Source organism: Coregonus clupeaformis, chromosome 24 (genome assembly GCF_020615455.1).
Source record: "Coregonus clupeaformis isolate EN_2021a chromosome 24, ASM2061545v1, whole genome shotgun sequence".
Classification (NCBI taxonomy): domain Eukaryota; kingdom Metazoa; phylum Chordata; class Actinopteri; order Salmoniformes; family Salmonidae; genus Coregonus; species Coregonus clupeaformis.
The window spans coordinates 46,792,897-46,805,497 of NC_059215.1; the positions used below are offsets into that span (position 1 = coordinate 46,792,897).

General features: G+C 41.9%; 1 protein-coding gene across 1 annotated transcript in view; it reads left to right on the top strand.

Moving 5' to 3' along the window:
* The first annotated feature begins 1,902 nt into the window (after window positions 1-1,902).
* LOC121537759 (CDK5 and ABL1 enzyme substrate 2) overlaps window positions 1,903-12,601 on the top strand; it is a 63,613-nt gene continuing 52,914 nt past the window's right edge. Inside the window, exon 1 of the mRNA XM_041845386.2 lies at window positions 1,903-2,426. Within this exon, the coding sequence (XP_041701320.1) occupies window positions 1,906-2,426 (521 nt within the window). The 5' untranslated portion in view covers window positions 1,903-1,905. The remainder of the gene's footprint in view (window positions 2,427-12,601) is intronic.

The following is a 12,601-nucleotide window of genomic DNA, read 5'->3' on the forward strand; positions in this document are numbered from 1 at the left end:
AGAGCAGGGGGGTGGCAGGGAGAGCAGGGGGTGGCAGGGAGAGCAGGGGGGTGGCAGGGAGAGCAGGGGGAGTGGCAGGGAGAGCAGGGGAGTGGCAGGGAGAGCAGGGGGTGGCAGGGAGAGCAGGGGGGTGGAAGGGAGACATAGAGGAGGAGGATTATTATCTCGGCATTGCTCAATCTCCCTCTCTCTGTCTCTCTGTCTCTCTCTCTCTCTCTCTCTCTCTCTATCACCATCTCTCTTTCTCTCTCTCTCTCTATCACCATCTCTCTCTGTCTCTATCTGTCTCTCTCTCACTCTCCCTCTCTCTCCCTCTCTCTCTCTCTCTCTCCCTCTCTCTCTCTCTCTCTCTCTCTCTCTCTCTCTCTCTCTCTCTCTCTCTATCTCTCTTTCTCTCTCTCTCTATCACCATCTCTCTCTCTCTCTCTCTCTCTCTCTCTCTCTCTCTCTCTCTCTCTCTCTCTCTCTCTCTCTCTCTCTCTCTCTCTCTCTCTCTCTCTCTCTCTCTGTTTCTCTTTCAAGGGCACAATGGCAGTAGGTGGCACCTGAGTCATGAGTGGCCATATTTTTGTTTCCATATCAGTAGCTTCACTCTCAGTGAGGAAGTAGTGAGTCACCAAATGAGCGGTAATCATTCCCTCAAACTCCTTTAGCTTTGAGAATGTAGACACTCAGTTTTTCTGTGTCCCCTTGACTGGTCTTTGGAAACATGTCAGACCATGGCTACATCCCAAATGACACCCTATGGAGGGGAGGGAGGGAGATGGAGGAGAGGGAGAGAGAGAGAGTGATGATTAGTGAAAGAGACATGGGGGATGCAACAGAGAGAGACCAGAGAAACAGCAGGAGGAGGATAGTGATAGTCAGAGAAATGTAGGTTGCATCTCAAATAGTACCCTATTTCCTCTCAAATAGTACCCTATTTCCTCTCAAATAGTACCCTATTTCCTCTCAAATAGTACCCTATAGTACCCTATTTCCTTTCAAATAGTACCCTATAGTACCCTCTTTCCTCTCAAATAGTACCCTATTTCCTCTCAAATAGTACCGTATTTCCTCTCAAATAGTACCCTATAGTACCCTATTTCCTCTCAAATAGTACCCTATTTCCTATATAGTGCACTACTTTTAGTGCACGTGTGTGTGTGTGTTTGTTTTACTGTCCTTGTGGCAACCAGAAGTCCTCACAAGGATAGTAAAACAAGGAAAATTCGGACAAGAGGGACATTTCGCCGGTCCCCACAAGGAAAAAGGCTATTTTAGGGATTAGGTTTAGTGTTACAACTAGGGTTAGGGGTTAAGAGATAGGGTTAGGTTAAGGTTTGGGTTAGGTTAGGGAAAATATGATTATGAATGGGAATCAATTGTTTGGTCCCCCCCAGATTATTTCTTCAATGTTCATCATTTCATCATTTCCCAAATCTACTAATGTTGCCTAATATCTGTCACAGATGTCTCAATAGTCTTTGCTAACCGAAAATTGTAAACGTTAAAATACATTGTTTAGGCTTATTTATCCCTAGATAATGTCCTTATTGTTAATAACACAGATATTTCCTAATTATTATAGGGGTTATTGAGAAAAGAGCTTGTATTGTCAAATGTACTGTAATAGCCCAATAGGCTACTGAGCTGCAGTTCATTATTCGTGTCCGTCTGAAGTCTAGTAAATTGCTATTTTCTCAAATTGTTAGAATGTTTTGACTTAGGGCGTTCAGGGCAACAAAAAAAAAAACCATTTAAAAACCATTTCACAAAAACCAAACCGACCTCAGCTTTCTCTACGGTCCATCTTTTTGTTTATCTATTAGTCGCTCCCGTCCAATAGAAAGCATAGGGGGCGTGATCAAGTCCTCTCCCGCTGGTGGAATGCCTTTACAGCTTGAGAGACTTCCTCACTCGAGAATGGCGGCTGCCGCCTGCAGTACGTTGGATAACAACACTACCAAACCGCGTAAAGAACACCTGAGGAAAAGTAGAGATTCGCGGCGGAGACAAGCAGCTCTCTTTTTCCTTAGTAACATTTCACTAGACGGACGGCCAGTACAGCGGAAAGACCATGGAAACCGTGACAGCGAGTTGCTCGGGGGAGATATCGGGGCGACAGTGGCAGGGATGTTAACGGTATCTAGCTACGGGACCTTCGCTAACCTACCAACGTCCGTGAGCTGCGGGGCCGTTGGGAACGTTAGCCCCGTTCCGAGACTCGGAGTCATCACTGTCCCGCCAATTCTCGTTCTGCCTTCGGACTCGTTCAATGATGGGACCACGGAGGTATTTCTGGAGAGGCGAGGAGGGTCGTTTTCCTCACAGGGAAACCTCCTCTCTCCCTCAGGTCTCCTTCCTACTCCCCTCGGACGGCGTAAGTCCTCCACATTGCTGTCGGTCCAGAGTTGTAATTCGGTGACTTCGGAATCGGGACGGAGGTGAGTTTAGTGCCTTGTAATTCGTGTCCTGGAGGCACAGGTTTTAGTGCTGTGTGTCTGGTATCGTTTGAAATGACACCTCACTCACTCAAAGTCCTTCCTGTCTCTATCCCTGGGCTTGTCATTTCAACTGTATCGACGTGTGTGAGTCTTGATACATTGTAGCGTTGATACAATGATAAAATGTCTCATTTTAACCACACAACAAACATCAGTTGGTTACATTGTATCTTCTCTCGACTGGCTGTATTAGGCTACTTTGTTCATGTAACAAGCAGCCTGACAGGCCATTTTACTAAGTTCAGTTAGACTGGACTTAATGTATCGTTTTACACACGGACATCAACAGGTTACATTGTCTCATCACGACTTGCTGTAATACTTTGCTATTACATGATCGCAGTAACATCAACCAGGTCAATTATAGTGTTTTCACGTATAGTCCACATATAAGTGAACTCTCAGGTTTAAAAAAAACAACAAAGAACTCAGTTCTCTTTTAATTCACACTGCCCTTGCCTTTGAAGGAGGACTCAACTATTTTGCCAGATCACTTCACCTATTTTGTGGCCTGAGTCCTGTTTGCATTCACATTGCTATGTTTAGAAAGGAACCAATATATTTTTCCAACATTCACTCAATGCATTCTGGGTTTTTTTAACCATGTGCAGGACAAGCCACTCCATCAGAATGTGTTATCACACAGCTAGATATACCTACTTACATTTTGGAAGCTAATAGATTGCATTTATTTAAAAGATGAGACAATAATTGTAATCAGAAGATACTTTTAACGTGTAAATAGTATTGGTAACAGAATAAATAGCAGAAGAAGAAATGCAGATTAAATAATGCTGTGATTGGGCTACTCATTTTGTTGACCAAAAAAATGTGTATTATTGGTCAATCACTTCCCCATAGTAAAATAAGCAACTAAGTCAACTGCAGTTTCCTCTCCACACACACACACACACACACACACTGTAACCTATGCGTATAGCTAGTCTACAAAGCTATGGATAACTGTGATGGATTGTGGTAATACAGGCTCCCGAGTGGCGCAGTGGTCTAAGGCGCCGCATCGCAGTGCTAGCTGTGCCACTAGAGATCCTGGTTCGAATCCAGGCTCTGTCGCAGCCGGCCGCGACCGGGAGACCCATTGGGGCGGCGCACAATTGGCCCGGCGTCGTCCAGGGTATGGGGGAGGGAATGGCCGGCAGGGGATGTAGCTCAGTTGGTAGAGCATGGCGTTTGCAACGCCAAGGTTGTGGGTTTCGATTCCCACGGGGGGCAAGTATAAAAAAAGAAATATATGTATTCACTAACTGTAAGTCGCTCTGGATAAGAGCGTCTGCTAAATGACTAAAATGTAAATGTAAATGTAAACTACAGTGTGTTTACAGGAGGGGTTGGAACCCCAGTTTTTATTACATGTTTTGGATCTTACCAAGCAGGACAAGTTACCAGTCACTCAACTGTATTGGATCTTACCAAGCAGGACAAGTTACCAGTCACTCAACTGCAGTTTCCTCAGCACAGCGCTAACTGCATGTGGATAGCCTATGCTTGCATCCCAAAATGGCACCCTATTCCCTACACAGTGCACTACTTTGACATAGGGCTCTGGTCAAAAGTAGTGCACTAGGAAGGGAATAGGGTGCCATTTTGGGATGCGGACCGCCTATGCCACAAAGGGTGACTGCGGTGGATTGCCTGCTCATTTAAAACGAATAGGAACAAGATACTACTTGTACTGTGTGAATAGCAGAGGTATGTTGGAGTCTACAGTTTTGTGGGGGGGCTTTTTATAATGTGCCAACTTTGCACTTTCCGTGCAGGGGTTTTTATCAGGTGACTTGTCTCACTGCATCACCGTTGGGTAGGATAGATGGTATGCAATATAATATGTGCATGTTATATTGCATACCTGTAATGTTTTGGTCCTGTCTAATTCTTTCTGCAATCGGTTCAATTGCCAGTGCAAACAGAAGGGGAGAGTGGACATCCCTGTCTTGTGCCCCTTTCTAAAGCTATTTAATCAGATAATGTATTATTCATGTGTATTTTTGCTTTAGGACATTTATATAATATTTATATTGCATTTATTTCAGTTGGAAAGTTGAAAGCTTTCAAAGTTTTTAATAGAAAAATGCCATATCTTGTTTTGTTTTTAGCATATTGTATTAAATTGAAACATGTTCTTGAATTTGTTTGTAAGTGTCTATTTTTAATAAACCCTTTTTGATTAATATATATCAAGTCTGGTTTAACTGTCTAATTTGTATTTTTGGGTGATCTGTTTTTCTTTTTCTTTTTTTTCTTTTTGTCTGCTGATAGCTGCTTCAGGGTTGTTGAGTCTAAGAAGGCTGTAGGATCAGTCCCACTGTTGTGTAATTCTGATTTATATCGATTTTCATAGAAGCATTTAAAATGGTCATTAATCGCATTGTTGTTTCTAATTAATGCATTTGTAACTTTACATTTTAAAATTATTACTGGTTTGGCGTGTATTCGTTTTGTGAGGGCTGTGAGATGTTTACCAGGTTTAGTTTCCATTAAATAGTATGCTTTATTTTAGTTTAACCTGTAGTTGTTGGCTCTCTTCATTCAGTAAAATATCATATTCCTACTTAAGTTCAGAAATGTTATTTTCTTCTTTACCTTGTAAAGATTTTTTCTAAAATAGTGATGTATTTTTCTTTAATATACATTTCTAACTCAGATTTAACTTTTGTAGTATGTTGTTACTCAGCCAGCTGAGTCAGTGTGGTTGGTATATAGAACCGTATGTTGTCAGTCAGCCAGCTGAGTCACAGTGTGGTTGGTATATAGAACCGTATGTTGTCAGTCAGCCAGCTGAGTCACAGTGTGGTTGGTATATACAGCCGTATGTTGTCAGTCAGCCAGCTGAGTCACAGTGTGGTTGGTATATAGAGCCGTATGTTGTCAGTCAGCCAGCTGAGTCACAGTGTGGTTGGTTATTAGAGCCGTATGTTGTCAGTCAGCCAGCTGAGTCACAGTGTGGTTGGTATATAGAGCCGTATGTTGTCAGTCAGCCAGCTGAGTCACAGTGTGGTTGGTATATAGAGCCGTATGTTGTCAGTCAGCCAGCTGAGTCACAGTGTGGTTGGTATATAGAGCCGTATGTTGTCAGTCAGCCAGCTGAGTCACAGTGTGGTTGGTATATAGAGCCGTATGTTGTCAGTCAGCCAGCTGAGTCACAGTGTGGTTGGTATATAGAGCCGTATGTTGTCAGTCAGCCAGCTGAGTCACAGTGTGGTTGGTTTATAGAGCCGTATGTTGTCAGTCAGCCAGCTGAGTCACAGTGTGGTTGGTATATAGAGCCGTATGTTGTCAGTCAGCCAGCTGAGTCACAGTGTGGTTGGTATATAGAGCCGTATGTTGTCAGTCAGCCAGCTGAGTCACAGTGTGGTTGGTATATAGAACCGTATGTTGTCAGTCAGCCAGCTAAGTCACAGTGTGGTTGGTATATACAGCCGTATGTTGTCAGTCAGCCAGCTGAGTCACAGTGTGGTTGGTATATAGAGCCGTATGTTGTCAGTCAGCCAGCTGAGTCACAGTGTGGTTGGTTATTAGAGCCGTATGTTGTCAGTCAGCCTGCTGAGTCACAGTGTGGTTGGTATATAGAGCCGTATGTTGTCAGTCAGCCAGCTGAGTCACAGTGTGGTTGGTATATAGAGCCGTATGTTGTCTGTCAGCCAGCTGAGTCACAGTGTGGTTGGTATATAGAGCCGTATGTTGTCAGTCAGCCAGCTGAGTCACAGTGTGGTTGGTATATAGAGCCGTATGTTGTCAGTCAGCCAGCTGAGTCACAGTGTGGTTGGTATATAGAGCCGTATGTTGTCAGTCAGCCTGCTGAGTCACAGTGTGGTTGGTATATAGAGCCGTATGTTGTCAGTCAGCCAGCTGAGTCACAGTGTGGTTGGTATATAGAGCCGTATGTTGTCAGTCAGCCAGCTGAGTCACAGTGTGGTTGGTATATAGAGCCGTATGTTGTCAGTCAGCCAGCTGAGTCACAGTGTGGTTGGTATATAGAGCCGTATGTTGTCAGTCAGCCAGCTGAGTCACAGTGTGGTTGGTATATAGAGCCGTATGTTGTCAGTCAGCCAGCTGAGTCACAGTGTGGTTGGTATATAGAGCCGTATGTTGTCAGTCAGCCAGCTGAGTCACAGTGTGGTTGCTATATAGAGCCGTATGTTGTCAGTCAGCCAGCTGAGTCACAGTGTGGTTGGTGTATAGAGCCGTATGTTGTCAGTCAGCCAGCTGAGTCACAGTGTGGTTGGTATATAGAGCCGTATGTTGTCAGTCAGCCAGCTGAGTCACAGTGTGGTTGGTGTATAGAGCCGTATGTTGTCAGTCAGCCAGTTGAGTCACAGTGTGGTTGGTGTATAGAGCCGTATGTTGTCAGTCAGCCAGCTGAGTCACAGTGTGGTTGGTATATAGAGCCGTGTGTTGTCAGTCAGCCAGCTGAGTCACAGTGTGGTTGGTGTATAGAGCCGTATGTTGTCAGTCAGCCTGCTGAGTCACAGTGTGGTTGGTATATAGAGCCGTATGTTGTCAGTCAGCCAGCTGAGTCACAGTGTGGTTGGTATATAGAGCCGTATGTTGTCAGTCAGCCTGCTGAGTCACAGTGTGGTTGGTATATAGAGCCGTATGTTGTCAGTCAGCCAGCTGAGTCACAGTGTGGTTGGTATATAGAGCCGTATGTTGTCAGTCAGCCAGCTGAGTCACAGTGTGGTTGGTATATAGAGCCGTATGTTGTCAGTCAGCCAGCTGAGTCACAGTGTGGTTGGTATATAGAGCCGTATGTTGTCAGTCAGCCAGCTGAGTCACAGTGTGGTTGGTATATAGAGCCGTATGTTGTCAGTCAGCCAGCTGAGTCACAGTGTGGTTGGTATATAGAACCGTAAGTTGTCAGTCAGCCAGCTGAGTCACAGTGTGGTTGGTATATAGAGCCGTATGTTGTCAGTCAGCCAGCTGAGTCACAGTGTGGTTGGTGTATAGAACCGTATGTTGTCAGTCAGCCAGCTGAGTCACAGTGTGGTTGGTGTATAGAGCCGTATGTTGTCAGTCAGCCAGCTGAGTCAGTGTGGTTGGTATATAGAGCCGTATGTTGTCAGTCAGCCAGCTGAGTCACAGTGTGGTTGGTATATAGAGCCGTATGTTGTCAGTCAGCCAGCTGAGTCAATAGAGGTGGGTTGTGGGGGTCAGCTCAGGTCAAATTCTCAGTGACACACATAAACAAACACACACACAAGGGTTCTGTCAGGTGACTTGTCTCACCGCAGCACTGTAACTTAGTGCAGTCAGTGCATATAAAATAATTCAATATATTGACAAGGAGTTGCTATCAGTATTACATTTGGTGGGGTGCCACACAGTATGACAAATCAAAAATATATTAGGCCTAATTCATTTGAATTCAGTCATTTATAATTTTTTAAAATGTTATTTGTCATCTTTCTGTTTGTCTATTCTTCTACTGAGTCACATTGTGGTTGTTAGCCTGCATGTATAGAGTCAGCCAGCTGTGTAAATAGAGGTTTGTTGTGGTCAGTTCAGGTCTCTCACAGTGACGCACACACACACACACACACACACACACGCACACACACACACACAACATGATGTCAAACTCAGCTTGGCAGAACAGCGACAACAAACGCAGCAGGCTTGGGGTCAATTCAATTCAGTAAGTTACCCTCACCCTGGCCTGAACCATACATTACCTTGGTGGTTGTCACAGACTATTGATGCTAGTAGCTTAATGTTTATTGAGACTAATGATGCTAGTAGCTTAATGTTTATTGAGACTATTGATGTTAGTAGCTTAATGTTTATTGAGACTATTGAAGCTAGTAGCTTAATGTTTATTGAGACTATTGATGCTAGTAGCTTAATGTTTATTGAGACTATTGATGCTAGTAGCTTAATGTTTATTGAGACTATTGATGCTAGTAGCTTAATGTTTATTGAGACTATTGATGCTAGTAGCTTAATGTTTATTGAGACTATTGATGCTAGTAGCTTAACGTTTATTGAGACTATTGATGCTAGTAGCGTAATGTTTATTGAGACTATTGATGCTAGTAGCTTAATGTTTATTGAGACTATTGATGCTAGTAGCTTAACGTTTATTGAGACTTGATGCTAGTAGCTTAATGTTTATTGAGACTATTGATGCTAGTAGCTTAATGTTTATTGAGACTATTGATGCTAGTAGCTTAACGTTTATTGAGACTATTGATGCTAGTAGCTTAACATTTATTGAGACTTGATGTTAGTAGCTTAATGTTTATTGAGACTATTGATGCTAGTAGCTTAATGTTTATTGAGACTATTGATGCTAGTAGCTTAACGTTTATTGAGACTATTGATGCTAGTAGCTTAATGTTTATTGAGACTATTGATGTTAGTAGCTTAATGTTTATTGATGCTAGTAGCTTAATGTTTATTGAGACTATTGATGCTAGTAGCTTAACGTTTATTGAGACTATTGATGCTAGTAGCTTAACATTTATTGAGACTTGATGTTAGTAGCTTAATGTTTATTGAGCCTTGATGTTAGTAGCTTAATGTTTATTGAGACTATTGATGCTAGTAGCTTAATGTTTATTGAGACTATTGATGCTAGTAGCTTAACGTTTATTGAGACTATTGATGCTAGTAGCTTAATGTTTATTGAGACTATTGATGTTAGTAGCTTAATGTTTATTGATGCTAGTAGCTTAATGTTTATTGAGACTATTGATGCTAGTAGCTTAAGATTTATTGAGACTATTGATGCTAGTAGCGTAATGTTTATTGAGACTATTGATGCTAGTTGCTTAATGTTTATTGAGACTATTGATGTTAGTAGCTTAATGTTTATTGATGCTAGTAGCTTAACGTTTATTGAGACTATTGATGCTTGTAGCTTAACGTTTATTGATGCTAGTAGCTTAATGTTTATTGAGACTATTGATGCTAGTAGCTTAATGTTTATTGAGACTATTGATGCTAGTAGCTTAACGTTTATTGAGACTATTGATGCTAGTAGCTTAACGTTTATTGAGACTATTGATGCTAGTAGCTTAATGTTTATTGAGACTATTGATGCTAGTAGCTTAATGTTTATTGAGACTATTGATGCTAGTAGCTTAATGTTTATTGAGACTATTGATGCTAGTAGCTTAATGTTTATTGAGACTATTGATGCTAGTAGCTTAATGTTTATTGAGACTATTGATGCTAGTAGCTTAATGTTTATTGAGACTATTGATGCTAGTAGCTTAATGTTTATTGAGACTATTGATGCTAGTAGCTTAATGTTTATTGAGACTATTGATGCTAGTAGCTTAATGTTTATTGAGACTATTGATGCTAGTAGCTTAATGTTTATTGAGACTATTGATGCTAGTAGCTTAACGTTTATTGAGACTATTGATGCTAGTAGCTTAATGTTTATTGAGACTATTGATGCTAGTAGCTTAATGTTTATTGAGACTATTGATGCTAGTAGCTTAATGTTTGATACTATTGATGCTAGTAGCTTAATGTTTATTGAGACTATTGATGCTAGTAGCTTAATGTTTATTGAGAGTATTGATGCTAGTAGCTTAATGTTTATTGATGCTAGTAGCTTGTTTATTAATCACTCCTCAATTGTAGCCAGAGGGCTAGTAGCCATAGTAAGCTGTTTTTGTAAATAACAATTTGTTCTTAATTGAACTGCCTGGTAAAATAAACATGTTGCTCATACAAGACAGGTGAGACAGAGATTAACACACACAGACCACAGCAGAGGCTGCTCTGTGAGAACCAGGCCTACGCTGGAATCTGGATGACATCAGCTGTCTGTGGGGTAGGGAGGGGTATTTAAACATGGTTGTTATTCTGTCTTGGGACATTTTCACATCTGATAATGGTCTTAGCTAGGCTTAAACCAATAACTGAAACAAACCACTCCCTACAGCATGATGATGACACACGCACACACTATGTTTTTGTAAAATCAGCATGACCAGCTCGGACTGTGTGTGTGTCCTGACCCATGTTGACTGTCCTCTGCTCTGCCCCCTCTCTTCCCAAACACACACACACACACACACGGTCCCAGCCTCTAGCCTGCAAACCATAATGTCTATTTATCTGCTAACAGATAGCCATTCCAGGACAGATAACGTACATGGTCCCTTCTAACAGATCGTCATTCCAGGACAGATACTCATGGTAAACAGAAAGGAAAATGCCTCACACTGCTGCTCATGCTTCCAGGTGATATTATTTATAACAACATTTCCACCCTTGGGGGTTCATCAGGCATCCGTATCCCAGGTGGGGGTCGAAGGTCCTATAGGGGCAGTAATCAGTGACATCACTTCCTGAAACAGGAGGTTTAAAAAATGTATAACGTAGCAGTGCAAATAGTCTGGGTACACAATATTAACATTCAATGTATCAAAATCTATGATCATACACAAGGAATATGATCAGTATTTACAGTAATATACATACACATACAATATTCAATTAGGATTTAAAAATAATAATATTATGTTGACATTTTGAAATTATAAAAACGGTTTCAATTCAAACTCCTCGTTAAGGCCGAGAGGAGACGGTGTGTTGAGCCTGTGGATCCAGAAAGATTCCCTTTTTGAAGAAGTTTCCACTCAATGTCCCCTCCTCCTGCGTGACATCTTGACCAGTTCTATTCCAATGCATCTCAGAGAACTAATAGGATGTTCAGCTTGTACAAAATTAACAGCAACCAGAGTTTTTGTCTCACCTGTCCGTGTATTGCTGCGGTGCTCACTGATCCGTGTCTTTAAGGCTTCTAGGGGTTTTCCCCTATGTAAGACAGACCACAAGGATATTTTAACATGTGAACAACATTGGTGGACATGCAGGTAATCAGGCCTTTGATCTTAAATATTTGTCCTGTGCGGGGGGGTGGGTGTAAATGAGTTGCATTTGTACGGGAAGCTGCATTGAGCACATTGGCCACATTTGTAATTACCCTCAGGAACCTTGTCCAAGAAAGTTTCCCTTTTCACTGGTGGGTAATCAGATTTAACCACAATGCCTCTCACGTTTGGGGGGGTCTTTTTTTAAAGACCATTCGTGGTGGATATTTAAAAATGGGTTTCAATTGTGGGTCAGTATCAATAATGTACCAGTGCTTCCTGATTTAATGTCCTTAAATGCCTTCCCCAATGGTGAGTATTGGGTGAAGCGTGAGGAGACATGTTCTGCTGTTTCTTTAACTTTTGGTTGAAGGCTTTCTAACTGTGTTAGTCCCTTCAAAACGATCATTGGCATGTTTTACCCAATTGTCTTTGTACCCCCCTTTCCTTAAACCTCTGTGTCTCGGTCCGTGGTCTGTTTCAGGTAAGAAGTATCGGAGCTGCATCTTCTTCTGATGCGACTGAATTGACTTACAGGGAGACTTTTTAATAAATGGACGTGGATGGAAACTGTCACCTCCAAGGAGGGTGTTCCTGTCTGTAGGTTTCCTATAGAGATCAATTGGGGGGGGGGGTTGTCCTTAGTAACCATCATCACATCAAGAAAACTGATTTGTGATAGGTCATAGTTTAGATAAGCATGGAATTCCAAAAAAAAGTGTGCAGTTTTCTGTTTTTCCATGAGTTTGTCTACAACTCCAGCACCTGCGGAAAATACCTGGATGTACCCATGTTTTTCAGCTTTTGTACCCTTCTAACAGCCGTTCCAGGACAGATAACATGCATGGTTCCTTTTTCTCCAAATACAGTGCCTTGCAAAAGTATTCATCCCCCTTGGCGTTTTTCCTATTTTGTTGCATTACAACAAAAATGGATTTTTTATTTGGATTTCATGTAATTGACATACACAAAATAGTCAAAATTGGTGAAGTGAAATGAATGCACATAAATAACGGAAAAGTGGTGCGTGCATATGTATTCACCCCCTTTGCTATGAAGCCCCTAAATAAGATCTGGTGCAACCAATTACCTTCAGAAGTCACATAATTAGTGAAATAAAGTCCACCTGTGTGCAATCTAAGTGTCACATGATCTGTCACATGATCTCAGTGTATATATACACCTGTTCTGAAAAGCCCCAGAGTCTGCAACACCACTAAGCAAGGGGCACCACCAAGCAAGCGGCACCATGAAGACCAAGGAGCT